An 18468-nucleotide genomic window follows, 5' to 3' on the forward strand; every position below is an offset into this window, starting at 1 on the left:
ATATAGTTATTTTGAGGTTAGGGCTCAAAACAAAGGAATTTTGAGGGAACACAATAGAGTCCATAACAGCATTTAGGCCATTTTTTCCATGCTTTGATCCCAACTTTCTATTCCAAATTGTCTTTCATAAACTGTTTACATTTAGCTTTAACTGCAGCTAAAGAGACAGTTGTGATATTCCCTAAACCAGAGGTTAGAAGTCATATGCTCATGGGGGCCTAGCAGATAAAAGCAAAACTGGCTACAAGGTGCTTTTTGCTATTTTTCTTGAAGTACAAAGACTTCTGACACTGTATTTCACCTTCCCAGTTTTAGTAGCATATTTCACTGTTCTCTTAATACTACCCTACGACAACCACAGCACAAGGATGTTGATAAACGCCAACTAACACTTGGAAACTAAGGGGACCAGTGAGAACTGCAGAAAACTGAAGGCTACAGAGCCTATGCACTATGATTTCACTTGACTGTTGCCTCATGGGGCTGCAGGCTTAGTGTCAGTGAGTCTTTCAATTTTTTCAAGAGGATTTGCATTTTAATAAGGAATACTTCAAATTTTCAAAACTGGCAATTGTCAACAAGAAAATTAATCGGTCGATCTAAGAAAGAAATGGAAAATTTTATTCAAGCCAAATTGAGGCTGATAACCCAGGAACAGTCTCTCAGAAAGTTCTGAGAACTGTTCCACTCATTAAAGATCAAAGCACAGTTAAGTTTTTGAGACTGAGACCTGTACATACAATGACGTGTTATTGACAGTTTACACAATCCAGATCTATGCATACAAATCAAGTAGTGGGTCAGGGCCATCATGGCCCCTTACGAGATTACGACATTACGACGGAAGGTTATCTCCTAAGGAGTAGTGACCCTTGATGAGATTAATAAGGAATGTTATCTCCTAGGGAGATCTGGTTAATACAGATGTACAACACACACTAAAGGGGAGGGAGGAGGCCCAAATAGGCAAAGAAAAATTTTATGTTTAAAATTTTCTTCTCTTGCCATAAAATATGAATTTTACTTCATCACAACTAATAAAAAAATGTATAACAGTGTGGACTAAACAAAAAATACCTGAAAGCTTCATGAAAACCTTAATCCCACAGCTGGAGAACTCTGGACATTAACAGAGATTTCTGTGTCCATGTCAAGCTGTCCAGTATACTCTCCATACCACCAAAACCCAGATCAAATGCCTGGATCTTCCCATCCTCCTAAATTCTCAACTGAAAAGAATCTGTTTCTCACTTGGCAGCTCTAGACAGAGCAGAGGGTCACACACACAGCAGGCATTCAACAGCTTTTTTTTTTTTTTTTTTGGCAATTTAAGTAAATGGATACAAAAGTGAACTAAACAAATAATAAAAAAATTTAAGCTCCCTACCAACAATGAGGTATAAGTGGTGAAAGTTGTTTGGAATAGTTTGTTGTAGATTAAATAGTTAATAAATAAACTCATTCTTTTCTAATTATGTCATATTTGTCTTACTGTGATGTATTCTCCTCTACCTACTTTTCTTTGGTCCTTTCAAATTTTTCTCCTTTTTTTTTTTTTTTTTTTTTTAGTAACTGTTCTTATTTCTCCTGTCTTACAATGAGTAAAATGAAAGGGGAAGGTAGAGGCAGTACGGACCTTAGCGGAAGCTCCACCTCTTCCCTTCCTGGTTCCACTGCCTTCTGCAAATGGCCCACCCTTGTTCCCTGAACCCAGCTTGCCCCTCTCTCTCCTTTAGCTCCTTGTTTCCTCTATTTACATGAGGCACAGACTCAAATTCTGTTGAAATCAGCTCTCTAGTAAATCACTGATTTCTTTTAATATTTTTTTACTTTATCTCCACGCATATGGGAGAAGTAGGAAAAACCAATTGTCTTCTTCTGATTAACAAATATCACAAAGATAAAGATCTTGAGGAAAAAAGGAGCTGCCAATTAGCAGCTTATTACTAGGGCAAGACGTATTCTTTGAGAAAGACAATCACTTACAGACTTTTACAATTTAAATGTTACTTCGTAGTAACATGGGTCATAGTAACAATCTCTGAGGTCAATGTCTTTGAACATCATCAGAAATAGCCATTTTACGAAGCCCTACAGGATGTGTTCCTCTCTCCAGCACTAAAAAGTGTCTGTGTTTTCAAGGCTAGATCCTGGAATTCCACTGGTCAGTAGAGCGATAAAAGCAGGCCTGAGAATGAAAACTTGGCATTGGAGAAGTAAAAGGGGAAAGGAGGATTATTAACAGAAGGTGTATGAGTTGTCAGAGTAAGTTACCAAACTTGGAAGTGTGTGACTGGGAGCTGTGGACCAAAAATGTCACCTGTCACATCAGTAAACAAAGGATTTTACTGCAGCCATCAAGCCATCAGCCACTGCCACGCACTGCCTGTGCACCCTGAGGGGCTTCAGGATGGAGAAAAGCAGGATACTGGCCCTAGGTAGTTAAGATACATATCAAAGGAATGATTTCAGTGAGCCCAGACTCTTGCATCTTCCCACACATAAAAAAGCACTAAATTCATTAACTTGTGATGTGTGGTTTTCTTTAATTAGCAGTAATATTTTGATGTTAGACCACCCGGTGTTTTTGTTTGTTTGAACTCCTATATATCTTGACTCCTCCCTTACCTCTTCACAGCAGTCCCTCAAAGCTATCTGAGAGGCTGCATCCTGGGCTTAAGTCCTCAGCAGGTCCACGGAATAAAACATAATTCTCAACTTTTAGGTTGTGCATTTTTTTTCAGTCGACAGCTCGCAGGGAGTCCTTTCAGTGGTGCCCGGTGGGGTGGCGCCAGGTGGCTGAGCCTCCAGGATGATATGATCTATGGAGGTGTGCATCTTTGATTGCCTTTGAATGATTAGGCTATTTTACAACTCAGAGATAGAATGTAAGTTGTAGATAATTAATAAAATGCAAATGATTCCAGGTGATGGGTGTGGACAGGAAGGAGGGGGACAAAGGTAAACTGGTCTGAGTCCCATTTTCTTCCTCCAAACCTTATTGAATAGACACTCAACTCTCAGCCAGCCGATTATTGCCCCACACAAGCAGTTTCTAGGCCTCTCTAGGAAATTCTGAGATTTGGAAATCTCTATAGTCCAAAGCTATGAAGTGAAGACTGTAATTGAAGAATAACACTTTGCGGAATCAGAAGGCTTGGGTTTTATCCACCACCCAGCCCTGCTGTCACTGCTACCACATTCTGTGTAACTTACTGGACGGTCTCATCTTCCTGGTCTGTTCCTGAACTAAAAGTGATCTCTGAAGTCTCTCTTCCAGCAGAAATAATCTGTTTCTAAAAATAAATCTCCTTCTTGCCGGTCACTTGAAGCTACTGCTAACAAATGTAACAGATGACAAACTTTGTTTCAATCTTGCAAAATGCTTTTTGTGGGAGCTGTGCTATACACAGAGAGTGTGCTTGGAGGCCCCACGATAAAATGACTATTGTGAGATAAAATTCACGTTTTATGGCAAGACAAGAGAACTTTAAACATAAAAAATTTTCTCTGCCTTTTGGGCTCCTCTCCCCGCCCCCCCGCCCCCCCCGCCCCCCCGCCCCCCCCGCCCCCCACCTCCCTCCTCCTCCCCCTCCCCCTCCCCATCCCCCCTCCACTGTGCATTATGTGTCTGCATGATTCATCGACCAAACCACTCCCATCAGCAGAAATACTGGCCTCAACCGTAAAGAACAACATTCTCCTATCACCAACAAGACAACTCCTTAAAAGAAAACCTTCCTTCTTGATCTTGTAAGGAGCCATGATGACCCACAACTTTGTACTTGAAGATCTGAATTGTGTAAACTGTAAATAATACGTCGTTTGATGTACAGCCCTCTGTCTCAAAAAACTTATATAACTGTGTTTTGACTTGTAATGGGCGGAACAGTTCTTGGAGCTTTCTGAGAGGCTGTTCCCTGGTTATAATCCTCAATTTGGCTTGAATAAAATTTTCCATTTCTTTCTCAGATCGGCTGATTAATTTTTCGTCGACACTATCATAACAGAGCTCTTCTCTTTTCATTTTTATGCATGTCAATAAGAAATTCTAGGTAAGCATGAATTTGCCACTGTGAGAAGATGCTCAATCTATGGTTACAATATCCAAGAACGGACTGAAAATTTATTTCTTAAATAGAACCCAGAAGAAAATAGTGAATAATGTTTCATCTTTCTGGGCAATTTTTTTCCTTTTGATTAATCACATGTTCCTCTGGTGATCTGTGAGATTAGAAAGCTTGTTACTGAAACACCTCAGATGGAAATTGTGTCTGCCATGGGCATCCATGTAAGCAAGACTGAAAATGAAATGAGATCTCCCCTGGTACCTAAAGTGATGCTTTGCTGTGACAGGACTTTCATGTGGAAAAAAATTTAAATACAAAAAAAAAAAAATTTAAATACAATTGATAAAAGAACTTTAATGACAGGATTTCTAAAACCTCTATTGCCAGGTTCATAAAGATGTTGCCTTCACTTTAGAACCACCTGAAAATCAAATATGGCCCTTTGGCCTCTCAGTCCAGACATTTATGTAGACATTAGGTATACTCATGTTTAGTTATAGATTATTACATAGAAATAGACTTACTGTCAATGGTATCATAAAGGAAAGCCTTTTATGTTGGCACTTTGTCAATACTTTTGAAAATAAGCATTGTGTTATTTAAATGAAAACTTTAATATGAGTTGTTCTCAGGCTCTTTGCAAATAAAAATTATTCATTAAAAAAAAAAAAAGGAATGGGAGATATGCACATCAAACTCATGGTAGAGTTGCCCTGAGAAAGGGGATATTAGGACTGGGTTTGCAGCTGAAGAGTACTTCAATTTTATGTTGTTGTTGTTTTCCTTAAATATAAAAGAAATTTGTAGTTTATATACTATAATGTTAAATAGTAGATAGATTCTGTGTGGTAATTTTTGTACTCTTTTGTAATTTTTTAGAAAGTAAAAGAAGAAGGTGAAGAATAACGAAAATAGTCGTGTTTGGTGTATTAGAAATCGTAGCTTTTAACGTATTTAACAAACGAGCAACGCCCAAGATGTGACAGGCCATGTTGTAGATACTACAGGAACCACAGGGGGACTAAATACTGAATGAATAAATAAAATATACTATATATTACATAGTGATAAGTGCTAAGGAGGAAAACAGAGCAGGGGGGAGAGATTGCTGAGAACTGTCATTTTAAATAAACCCCAACTCCCTTTAACCAAATCTCTGAAACTGAAATCAGCTATATATGGTTCTTTTTAACTCAAAATTTAAATTCTCGTTTACAGTACAGTAGTAGGTAAAGATGGGCACCTTTCAGCGGATGGATTAATATTAATTCTGTGCTCTCTGAGATGGGGCACATGACATTAGAGACTTTCTGATTTGTGAATTATTTTCGTCTCAAAATTTTCTTGGAATAAACATCTACCCCTGAATTACCCACATTTTCATGAGGTACAGAAAGAAGGAAAACAGGGTTGCTAAGACTACAGTAGTTCCCCCCTCCTCCCGAAAAACAGAAGCACCTAGCAGAGGATGGTTTCGATCCATCGACCTCTGGGTTATGGGCCCAGCACGCTTCCGCTGCGCCACTCTGCTAAACACGACAGCGAGCGTTCGCAGGAATGCCTTTATTATATTTTTATTTAAAGGGAGCTGTTTCTGTAAGTTGGAAAAAGTTTTCTTTCCCTCAGAGTCCATTCGCTGGCTTTACTCATGCTTCAAACAGAACGAATCCAGAGCAGATTGACTCCATATATTCTGAACACAGAAAATTGGATGTTTCTTTTAGGAAAACAACCCGTCTCCAGCCAGCCTGCCCCTTCCACCTAGCAGAAGTGACTCTGGGTCTTATGGTCACAAAACATATGAGTAGGTCAAAATTCGAATGTAGAAAGTATCCGATTTCAAAACCAGAGCATTTTCAAAATTGGAAGGATTTTTTGAAAAACAAAGGTCTTGTTGCATTGGCCGGGAATCGAACCCGGGCCTCCCGCGTGGCAGGCGAGAATTCTACCACTGAACCACCAATGCCCACACACCAGCTTTCTGCACACTTTCCACATGGCTTTTGCCTGTTATTTTTATCACTGCATCGAAACAATCCGAATTTTCTTTCCGAAAAAAATGTTTAGTTTTTTGTTCTTACTGACTAGAACCTTGTAATGTTCCTTCTTTTCAGGAAACCGTTCCTTCCACTGCAAGCTCAGAGCATCCCCCTGCGACACCGGAGGCTGGCCCGGGTGTGGGCGGCCCGGTCTCGGGCGCGTCTCGGCGGCCGGTAGCCGCCCCCCAACGATGTTAGCCCCTTGGACCCTGGGTCGCGGGCGCCCTCGCATGTGTAGGGGCTCCTGTGTGTGTGCGTATGTGTAGGGGATCGTGTGTGTGTGTGTGTGTGTGTGTGTGTGTGTGTGTGTGTGTGTGTGTGTGTGTGTGTGTGTGTGTGTGTGTGTGTGTGTGTGTGTGTGTGTGTGTGTGTGTGTGTGTGTGTGTGTGTGGAGGGGCTCCAAGTCCGGGCGGGTTGTGGAAGGTAAGGGAGCAAGAAGAAAAGGGAGGGGAGGATCGAGGAGGAAGAGAATCGAAGAGAGGAAGGGAAGGGCGTGGGGAGCAAAAGGAGGAAGAAGGGGAGGAACGAGAGGGAAGGGGAAGGGAAAGGAGCCTAGTGCTGTTCCCCTCTGGTCACCCCAAAGGATAGGCTGTGGGAGATTTAGGACTTCTGTGGGTTTGCTTACCTTATGCTTCGGTTGCCATGGTTATGGAGGTGGCACTAGAAACTCCTTGCAGTCAAATAAAGAACAAAGATCTTATTAAAGGGTAATTTTCCCCAAAAATATACAATCATGACTCTCATACAAGTATAAAAATGAACCCCTTTGAAAAGATTTTATGTAACTCATTAATGAGGTAACTGGTGAGGTGTTACTACAATTCAAAGGAAAATTCGAAGAGTGGAGGCCATTTATAGATCAGGAATATTGAAATTAAAGCGTAAATAGGGCCCAAACTGGCCTTTACAGGGTTGGGGATTGGTGGGGTGGGTGGACTAGGGAGGGAGAAAATGTCCCACCAGGAGACAATTAATTTGCATGTCTATAGACAGGAGTTATTTTCTATTGCTATCAGATATCTACAATCTACAGAATTGTAAAGTAGCTCTCATAGAATCAGAATCAGATGACACAAAAGGGTGCGCTATAATTTTCCTTTGAAGCACAAATTTCCCTGACAGTCCCTTTCTTTCTCAGGAAAATTCTGCCGACTCAGCACAGACAGAAGGGCTAAACTCACAAATTAAACACACCGTTTAAAAGCTCACCATAGCTCAAAGCCAAGGGCGCTGGTCTGCTGTTTCTGACCATCTCCCCTTAGAGTCTAGGGTGGGGGATTCTTAACAGGTGGGTTCACAGATCCTTGTAAGAACTGATGAAAGATCTGGATAAACTCCTTAGAAACCCGTGCACATACACACATTTGCATTCGAGTTCAGGTTTGGGGCCTAGGATAACAGTCCGTGATCCAGTAGTTCCAGGGTCTCTGCTCTCCCTCTTTTAACCTGGAAGGTGGTCTTCATTAAGTACCATCCTCTCCATACTTCTCATTCATTCATTCCTGCCATCACCCACTTCAGGAACTGCAGCCTCTCTTTTATGAAGGCCCCACTTGGGGGCTCAGCGTAGTTTAGGGGTGGGGTGGATGGGAGCTAATGTATAACTAGGTGTAGATCAACCTACATCCCTTAAAATCATGTCCAATGCCCTACATGCCTGCCTTACCCACACCTACACACACGTTGTATGATTAGGCCACCCAAGGTGGCTGTTCTCTTGCTCTCTGTACCTACATCCCCTGCTCGACCAGTGCCTGCTTCACCTACACCCTACTCACCTGACTGACCTTCCCTCTTAATCATACATCCTAATCAGTAAATACCTATGTACTTGCCCCGGTCCCATCTAGTGACTGTTCTAATCTTTAGATCGGAACTATCTCCACTATGATAGCTTATCAAAGGAGCGGTGAGGGGCACGGACCTCTGCTGGTTTCCCTGGCAACCGATGAGCCAATCGGATGTCAATTCCCCCATAACCTATAACCTCTCTCTTCCCCTGGGAACAAAGACTACTGGCATGTCCTGCCTGCCATCTGCCGCTGGCGTGTCACACCAGGACCTTGCTTCAGATATGTAAATTATGGGAAGAAAATACGCAGGGAAATTAATAGAACACAAGGGTTATTTTACTGAAGTATCTTTGTGCAGACTCATCTTGGTGCTGACTTTCCATCTTCTTCATGGCCATAAAATTCCCCTGGAGAAGGGATTTATGGCAGTCCTCATTTCTCAGAATTTTCTTTTAGTCAGAAAAGGGAAGTTCCAAGATTTCTTTCTACATCTGTTGTTACCCGAAAACTGGGTTCACCTCTCAGCGAGTATAGCCAAAAGACACAACCAAACCAAAGATCAGGAGAAGGAAGGATTTACTACTTGCAGCAAGTCCGGAGAACACCAGGGCTCTTTCCCAAAGCAGTGTCTCCCAAAGCAGCAAAATTGGGGAAGTTTTAAGCTAACAGTACATGCATATTCATGAAGGGGCTTGAACAAAGGAGAATTCAGCATAGAATTGGGGCAAAGGTCAGCAGGGTTCAAGCTTTAGTCAAAGTCACAAGGGTCATAAAGGGTCAACATCGTCATCCCTTAGGCTCCAGTTGATCTGGTGGTTGAGCACTTGGATTTAAATTCTGCAAGACAGCAGGAGAATGTGCTTCAGGCTAATCTTTATCACAGAAACAGAACTGGGAGTACTGATTTACTATCTTTGCTATTGTTATCTCTCTTGCCTGATAACAGTCCTTTGTTCCTGCATTCTTTTGTTCCCTTTAGATCATTAATTACTGAGACCTGTTCAAGGGCAAAGATCATGACCAGGTTTAGATCCATTATGGGCCGTTTTCAGGCAAAGCAGGGTAAACCAGGGTATGGTTGTTATGCATATTTAAGTCAGTGCCTTCTCCATTGATAAAAGTTTCTAGAGATTTGGTTATCTTGCTATTCCTGATACAGAGAGGGAGACACCCTTGCAAATAGAGATTTCCCTTATAAATATAAATGTCTCTTACGAAAGCGGAACTTTTACTCAGTTTTCAGAGCTTCTCCTGTGTCTGCAGGTTGGTACTATTTGATAAACAAATATTTGCTAGGTCATATACATTAATATGTATAAAATAGATAACTAATAAGAACCTGCTGTATAAGAAATAAATTAATTTAATTAAAAAAAAAATTTGCTAGGTCACGCAGAGACAGTGGTCTCTGATCTGTAACACCTGCCGTGTTTCCACTCCACGCCTAGCCCATATTTGTTGCAGTGTAGGGGAGCAGAATTTGCCACCCTAAAATATGTCTTTGGCATATTAATTGTTTTAAGCCGGTTATTTTCTGAGAAACAGCAGACAAGGGATGTAATCGAGCAGTACCCCATGGAGCCTTCCCAGGACAGGCCTTCCTCCATATCCTCTGCTTTAGTTCCTCTCTGAAGTACCTAGATAATAGCATTTGATGCACATTTCCTGGGTTGTTTCGCAGATGAAAAAAACCTCCCCCTCTCAAACAAATGGAAGATGTTAACTACTTGAGGACCATAAGCACATAGACCCAGGCCTCCTGGAGCCTAAGGACTGATAATGTTAACCCCTGTGACACCACCCTGCTGCCTCACCATCAGCCAATCAGAGAATTGTGCACAAGCTGATCACAGACCCTGAAAACCCTCCCCCCCCCAACTTCCTTCAGGGATCTTGGGGCTTTTTAGGGCATGAGCCACCTGTCTCCTTGCATGGCCTTGCAATAAACCTTTCTCTGCTCAAACTCCGACGTTTCAGTTTGTTTGGCCTCACTGTGCATCGGGCACACGAACTTGTGTTAACAGAGAAGGGCTCTGAATATCAAGTAGGAGCTGCCCTTTTATATGGAACATTTACATTTTTTAGGAGGGGACTTTGGATGGCTTTATGGACTTCTGTTATATCTCCTGTAACTAAGAAAAAATGTCTGGTGTGTGTAAGTGTATTTGCATGTGTCTAAAAATGTTGTTTCCTAAGGTTTTATTCTAGTCTCACAGAAATCTAAGACTCTTCACCAAGTATACACACCAGTGTCTATAAAACTGGAGACTTTAAATATTTTAAGGTTACACTATTTTAGGGGATCATAATGAACCAGTTCTCAGGACTTGTGCAATGAATGTATTTAGGCAGTAGGAAATAAGTGTAGTTTTCTGTCAATGACATTTTATTTGAGGAAGGTCACCATAATAGTTCTTTCTAAGAGTAGTCAGACTAAAGCAACTTGGAGAGAATTAAATTATTAAAATATGTAAACTTCAAGTCTTTAACAAGGCCTGTCATTTGAGTATTCCTATTTCTTGATTAAGAAAATCCTTGCAATCAACCTCTTAAATGCTCCCTTTACATCTTTGTTTCTAAGTGTGTATATAAGGGGGTTCAACATGGGCATGATGATTCCATAGAAAAGGGATACCACCTTTCCTCGGTCCTTGGAGGCAGGGGATGGTGGTTGCAGATACATGTAGATAGCAGTGCCATAAAAAAGTGACACCACTATTAAACGGGAGCCACATGTTCCAAATACCTTTTGCCGACCTTCAGCTGATTGTATTCTCAACACTGCTTGTACAATAAAAGCATATGATATGAGTGTCAAGGGTATTAGAAGGAATAGCACACTGATAAAGAATAGTTCAGCCTCATTTGCTGTTGTCTCTACACATGACAACTTGAGCAGAGCAGGGACTTCACAGAAGAAGTGATCCACTTCTTTGTGGCCACAGAGTGGCATCTGCAGCGTCAAGGTGGACTGCCATACTGAGTTGCTGAAGCCTCTAATCCAGGATGCAGCTGCCAATTGGAGGCAACGCCTTTGGTGCATGATGACTAAGTAATGGACAGGCTGACAAATAGTTTACAAACCTATCAAAGGACATGACGGCCAGGAGGAGACATTCAGTGGAACCCAAGGCCGGGAAAATGAAAAGTTGGGCCACACAGCCGCCATATCTAATTACCTTCCTGATGCTGCATATGTTTACCAGCATTTGTGGAACTGCACTTGTGGTGTAGCAAAGGTCCAAGAGTGAGAGATTGGTAAGAAAAAAATACATGGGGGTATGGAGTTTGAAATCCAGACGTAACACGAGAATTATTGCCAGATTGCCCAAGATGGTCAAGATATAGGAAACCAGGAACACCACAAAAAGTGGAAGCTCTAGCCACGGTCGATCTGAGAAAGCTAAGAGGACGAACCCTTGGGAGACACCCTCATTGAGCCTATTCATGTTAAATAGTTCAACTCTTGGTTCCCTGGAATATAAAAAGTCAGTAAGTTAACAAGCACATTTATTTACTGTCAGTTAGTTATAATCATTTTGCTAACAATTTGCATAAATTTACAGACTGATGCTATTAATAAGGTGAAAGCATGTTGACAAAAATATACATATTTACCTCTCCAAGTATTTCAAGTGTTTCTATTTTTGTAACGGTGTATTAGCAAAACAAATTTCAAAAATTTTAAAGTATACCTTCAGCTTCCACACTCACAGAATTTATTTTTTATAAAATATCAAATTTTGATTTTTTGTTATTTTGCAAATTCATTGTTCTCACCTCTTTCTACCTAGGTGCATACTATTAGATAGATACAGACACAGTTCCTGCTATTTGAATTCATTCTAATTTCTCCTTAATGCCAATGAGATTCCCTGTTTGTATGAATCAACTAAAATTTTGTAAATCTCACTCCCCCAAAAAAACATGTAGAGAGTATCTAATAAGTTATCAGACACAGTTAAGGACATATTTTCTTTTTGTTTTAGAAGCTCAGAATTCATATAGGATTACTTAATAATATGGAACTGGAAGTCTGGCAGGCTTGGGCTCATATGCTACCTTGCCTAATTAGTCACATTACCCTGGGAATGTTTCTTATCCTCTGATCTTCAAGTTCTTCACTGTAAAATGAAGATAATAATGCTTTTCCAAGTTGTCTTGATGTGAAGCATATATTCACATTGCTTAGTCTAGACCCTGGCCCTTAGAAACAGAGCGGTGTGGATGAAAGAGACTATAATGATTCAAGGTCTCTGAGGCTGCTCAGAGAGGAATTACTTATGGTTTACAAAACTTTAAATTTTCTAAGGTCACCAATGAAAAATGGCTCTGCCAGTCGAAAACTCACCTTCCTTTTTCTTCCTTAGCTCCCAAACCATCAACCCCCAAAATAAGGATCATAGTAACCACCTGCTGTGAAGTGTAAATGTGATTTTCAGTGATAATTGCTTGGCATAGTGCTTGGCACGTAGAAACACAGTTGTGTTAGTCAAAGTATGATAGTGATGTGGGAACTCTGACATGCTTTAGGCAAAAGCTGTTCAGAGCCCTATATTTCCTAGAAGTACTAATATGTCAGCTCCACCTGCTAAACATGTATTCATCCCAAAGAAATCTTAACAGGACACTTTAAATTATTTTATTATTTTATCAATAGCAGAATATAAATTTTTCATTATTATTCATATTCATTAGAATGTTAGCAATTTGTATTTTAATTTTGTTCTACTTGCTCTAGGACTATTAGTCTGCTAAAAATTGCATTGCTCTCATTTGACAAAAACTTTGAGATACACAGTCATAAGTATAAAGTGTTCAAATGTATCTTTAAATGAAAAAAGATAGCTACTGAACATTTGTATAGCATAATTTTATCAACTTAAAAAAGAATATTTTATATATACATACATAAAAGTATTAATATATAAATTTAAAATTACCTTGAAGAATACAGAACAAAGTGTTACTCCTGGGAAATGGGAAAGGGGGGAGAGTAAAGCAGAATTATTTATAAATTTATCTGTTTATTGTTCTAATTTTTTTAAAGTCTTTTTTCTTTTATTAAATATTAGATACAAAATAATATTTGTGAAATATGTATAATAAATAAAAAGAATAATAAAATAAAAGCCAGTAAATCCAAACACAGTATAAGAAAGAGAACATCACCAGGATCTTTGAAGCCCAGTGAGTACCCCTCCCTCACCCTATCTTTTCTTCCGCAGAGGTAACCCCTATACAGAATTCATGTTTATCATCATCTTGCATTTCTTCACAGTTTTAACAACTCTGGCTGAAACTATCACAAGGCTGCTCTATAACACTTCAGAGAATAAGCAAGTATCTGAGCATGTCTGCTGAATTGGAACAATGCAGGCCAGCATCGCTCTGACTCGCAGCCCCAAGAATATAGTGCTTAGTGTTGCGAATTTTAAACTTTATTTAATGGAATTGTATGATATGCACTCGTCTGCAACTCTCTTTAGGCTGCTCAACACAGTCTTTTGAGAGTGAGTCACCATATACTCCTGGCTGTAGTTCATTTATTTTCACTGCTGGACAGGATTGTGCAGGACCAATGGACCAGTCTCTATACATCTGCCTACCTTCGGGCATTTGGCTGGTTTCTGAATTTTTGCCATTATAGAATGCTGCTGTGAACATTTTGTAGATATTCCCTGGAGCACATGTGCACAAGTGTTTCCAGTGCAATCCTACGAAAGGAATGTCTGTATCTTGGAAATGTACAACTTCAGTTTTACTAGATAATGCCAGATTGTTACCCCACAGATTTTTTGGAACATGTTTGCCAAAACTTGATTTTGTTAGACTTTAAAAAATTCTACCATTCTGACTGAGTGTAAAATAGCATCTCATCATGGCTATAATTTGAATTTTCCTGATTAATGATGGGTTGAGCATCTTTTCATATTTTTAATAGACATGGGTGTTTTTTGGTGAAGTATTCCCTCAAGTCTTTGTACATTTCTCTTTTGAATCATCTTTTTTTTTCTATTGATTTATAGTAGTTCCTTAAGTAGTTTGTATTCTAATTCTTTGTCAGTTATATATGTTGCAAATATGCTTTCCCAACTTGTGGTTTATGTTCATTTTTTACAATGAATTCTTATGGCAAAGAGAAGTTCCTAGTTTTACTATGTCTACATTGTTTTTTCCTTATGATCTGCCTTTTTTAAGCTTAAGAAATTTGTTCATATCTTGCAGTCATAAAGATATTCTTCCATATGATTTTCTAAAATGTTTACAGTTTCATGTTACACATTTAAATCTTTAAAGCAACTGAAATTAATTTTTATGTATTGCATGAGGTAATACTCCAATTTCTTTCTTTTTTTTTCTCCACAGTTGTGTAGTTAACTGTCTCAGGACAGATTATTGCAAAGCTTATGCTTTCTCCTTTGCTATACAGCTTATTTCTCTTGTTTAGAAGCCTGTGTGTGGACTCCCTGTTCTGCCTTGTCAGTTCACTAATGCCATATTGTTCCAATTTTTAATGAGCAGATATTACTCTTTTAACCTTTTTATTTTTTATTGCTTCCTACTCTGCGTCTCATCCTCCTCTTTGGGACTCAGAAACAAGTCGAAGAGGCCCACTTTGCAGTCAGAGAAGGGAAAGAGGGATGGGACACAGAGAGGGGACACGGAGGGGACACAAAGAGAGGGTAGGGGGTGGAGGTGACGCAGGGCCAGAGTCGGGCGGACATGCGGCTGGTTGCTGTTTTAAGCCACTAATGTTTCGAGTGACTTGTTATATAGAAAAAGCTAACCGATACATACCCTTTGGCATCTGAACACGTATGTTATAGCAGTGGGGACACACTACTATATATTGGTCATTTTTCAATGTATATACAACACCCTGGAGTACAGCATCCCAAAACTTCTGGGTGTTACCCCCAAGCTCACACATTAGCTGAGGCTTTAAGAGGCCATTCCACTGTTACATTAGGCTGAGTGCTTCGCGGGAATGGAATATATGGCAAGACAAGTGAATCTTGACCATGTGCCGTTGTCTCACCTCCTTTGCCACAAAATGGGTCCTTTTATCTCAGGTGTCATTGATAGATCAAGCATTTGTAAGCCCAAGGATGGTGTTGCTGACAGAGTGCTGAAGGCAGGGAAGATAAATCCTATATTTAGAGAGTAAGTCAACCCATGCCAGAAAAGTTTATTTGTTATTGATGTAATGTTTGATATTTGTTCTTTCAGGGCCTCTTGGGAGAGAGATGTGTTACAACCTGGAACACATCCTGGAAGGCTTCCTGGAAGCCTGTTAACAACTTCCAGATCTTTTAATTCCCTGAATCTCCTAGATAATTGTCTGCCAGGTACCTTATCCCCAGGATTGCAACTGGGAAACCCACAAGGGGGATGAAGTAACTGTTACTGAAGTTGAGGGAGCTTGTCAAGACTGGGTTCCAAGAAGCTACAAAGAAGCTGTAAATTTCAATGTAGGGAAGTCCTGTGGTTACTCCAGTTCTCACTGCCTCAGATATACCCTCCCTAAGAACCATCCCATCGCTCATCCTTGTACATCCTGGGGGAAAGGCTACATTCTCTCTTTTTTACTTTTCCCATCACCATTGAGGGAGACTTGGAAGCTAAGGTCTCTTCCCAGAAGGTTCCTGATATAAGCATCTGGTAAGTGCAATGGGAAGTGAGTAGGTTTGAGAAAAAAGGAGAAAGCATGTCTTTACTTAGATAAGCAAAACAAGTTCAGTTGAGTTCTACTCAAGGTCACCAGGCATTATCTAACATATAGTAGGTGTCTAATAACCATTTATGGAATGAATGAATGGATTAATTAATCAGAGCCTGCCCGGTGAAGGTATGAAATATCCTAGACGCAATAGTGGCTTAATGAAAAGTGAGCTAGATTTCAAATCAAGAAATCTTAATTCAGATCCTGGCTCTGCTAAAACTGTGTCTATATAATGAGGATATGTGCCCTATATTATAGAGTTGTTATGAGAATTAACAAACTATGAAAACATTTACCATGGTATAGAGTACTTGATAGTGGTAAGTCTTGTCTTTACTTTTTTTTTTTATCTTGGTGAAAATTTTATAATTTCTACACTGCTTTAGAATTTACTCAGCTGATTTCATGTACTTTTCATTGTTTTATCATGTTTCCAAGAGTGAAAACACTTTGTCCTATGGAAAATTGAGGGGGAGGGATAATGTCTTTACTGTTATCACCAGTGCCACCACCCTCGTGCACTGACAAAATCAATAAATGTTTATGATTATGCATCCAAAGTATTTTCACATGGATATAACTCCTTTATGTCTCCTGTAGATTTTATTTATTTATTTATTTATTTATTTATTTATTTTTGGCTGCTTTGGGTCTTTGTTGCTGCGAACGGGCTTTCTCTAGTTGTGGCGAGCGGGGGCTACTCTTTGTTATGGCGCACGGGCTTCTCATTGAGGTGGCTTCTCTTGTTGCAGAGCATGGGCTCTAGGCACAGGGGCTTCAGTAGTTGTGGCTCACGGGCTCTAGCGCACAGGCTCAGTAGTTGTGGCACACGGGCTTAGTTGCTCCGCGGCATGTGCGATCTTCCCAGACCAGGGCTCAAACCCGTGTCCCCTGCATTGGCAGGCGGATTCTCAACCACTGTGCCACCAGGGAAGCCCCATCCTACAGATTATTGAAAAGCTCATTCTGCTCCCTCCGGAGTATTTATTTCCTGGACTATTTCCTTTGTTTCTCTGTAAATGAATGTTTCAATACTCGGATTAGTTCTTTTTTTTTTTAATTTTTATTGGAGTATAGTTACTTTACAATGTTGTGTTACTTTCTGCTGTGCAGCAAAGTGAATCAGTTATACATATACATATATCCACTCTTTTTCAGATTTCCTTCCCGTTTAGGACACCACAGAGCATTAAGTAGAGTTCCCTGTGCTATAGAGTAGGTTCTCATTAGTTATCTATTTTATACATAGTAGTGTATATATGTTAATCTCAATCTCCCAATTAACCAGATTAGTTTTTTTTTGTTGTTGTTGTTGTTGTTTTGTGGGGTTTTTTTTACCAGATTAGTTTTTTAACAGAATCCTACAAACAGCTTAGGATAACAGGCTTGGGTGAATAATGAAAGAATACTAGGGGAAAAAAATGTACCTGCCATTGAAATGCCAATGGGTATGAATTAGGCCAATGGGTATGAATTTGGCCCAAACTATGAACAAAAATGAAGTAACATGTGTCTTCAGAACAGAATTTAGGCAGAATCCAGAAGGTCAAGGCTGCAAAGGTGGAAGGGAAAATAAATAGGGGGAAATCCCTTTAGTTTGTCAAAGCCATTAAGAAATGAGTCTGGGGCTTCCCTGGTGGCGCAGTGGTTGAGAATCTGCCTGCCAATGCAGGGAACACGGGTTCGAGCCCTGGTCTGGGAAGATCCCATATGCCGCGGAGCAACTAGGCCCGTGAGCCACAACTACTGAGCCTGTGCATCTGGAGCCTGTGCTCCGCAACAAGAGAGGCCACGATAGTGAGAGGCCCGCGCACCGCGATGAAGAGTGGCCCCCGCTCGCCACAACTAGAGAAAGCCCTCACACAGAAACGAAGACCCAGCACAGCCAAAAAAAAAAAAAAATTAACTAATTTAAAAAAAAAGAAAAGAAAAAGAGTCTGAGTTGAAGAAGATCACTATATGACTTTCTACCTTCTTCATCTACTTTATTCTTCCCTCTCTGCAGGCAGGTTTCCTCTATTATTCAGTCCACACAGCATGAAGTGGCAATAGCTCAAATTCTAAATTTTCTTATCTCCTCGGTCCAAGAACTAACCCTACTTCACCTGGCCATTCCCCACCATCCCCCAAAGATCCCTGACTTTAATGGAAGAAGAGAAAAGATTACAGGGGCCATTTTCTCTTGGAGATTTCTCTTTAAGCAGACGTAAAGGATCTACACACTAGAAACAGCTACTGTCAAGGTAGAGAGGCATTCTACAATTTATGTGCAAAGTGGTGAAAGTCAGTGGCACTTTGGACTCCAGAGAACTCAGGACTACGTTAGCATTAGTCACATTAGCACCTGTGAGAGCATCAGTGCCATGACATTGCATCATTTTTGTCAAAGCAGGCACTGGCAGAACAGTAGCGATGAGCAACTTAGATCAGAAAAGGAAGAAAATAGAGGGTTCCCTCCACCAGGGAGAGGGCAAAGAGCTCATGTGAGAAATTCCTGGGGACTCTAAGTAGAAATGATGGCAAATGATAAACGCCCAGATTTCTGTTGTGCCGGTGCAAGACGTGGAGGTGAGGAAAAGTACAGCAAGAAGAAACCTCCCAGAAAGGACTTTTTAATAATTTTCTTCTTTCTGCTTCTTGCAAAGCTCAGAGCCCACCCTCCCCTCCATCTATGTCCACTTGATATTCCATGGTGAAATCTCGTAGTCTCCACAGATGTTAGAGAACACTTTTTCAGCTAACATTTTTGAATGCCCCCTATGTGGCAGGAGCAATACCGAGTGATATGATACAACTCTCACCTGCGTTTCCTGAAACTATATCAGCCCATAGGCCCAAGA

General features: G+C 40.4%; 1 protein-coding gene and 2 non-coding genes across 3 annotated transcripts; all 3 read right to left on the bottom strand.

Annotated features, from left to right (window-relative positions):
• Nucleotides 1–5529: 5529 nt before the first annotated feature.
• TRNAM-CAU lies at nucleotides 5530–5601 on the bottom strand. Its single transcript has one exon. It is a non-coding gene; the product is annotated as a tRNA-Met (tRNA).
• A 364-nt stretch (nucleotides 5602–5965) lies between these two features.
• On the bottom strand, nucleotides 5966–6036 carry TRNAG-GCC. The gene has a single exon. It is a non-coding gene; the product is annotated as a tRNA-Gly (tRNA).
• A 4378-nt stretch (nucleotides 6037–10414) lies between these two features.
• On the bottom strand, nucleotides 10415–11351 carry LOC118903973 (olfactory receptor 2B2-like). The gene is given in 2 exon segments (XM_036869586.1): nucleotides 10415–10978; nucleotides 10980–11351. Coding segments are annotated over 2 exon segments (936 nt in total).
• Between the last annotated feature and the right edge of the window lie 7117 nt (nucleotides 11352–18468).

This window comes from Balaenoptera musculus, chromosome 11, assembly GCF_009873245.2.
Source record: "Balaenoptera musculus isolate JJ_BM4_2016_0621 chromosome 11, mBalMus1.pri.v3, whole genome shotgun sequence".
Lineage (NCBI taxonomy): Eukaryota > Metazoa > Chordata > Mammalia > Artiodactyla > Balaenopteridae > Balaenoptera > Balaenoptera musculus.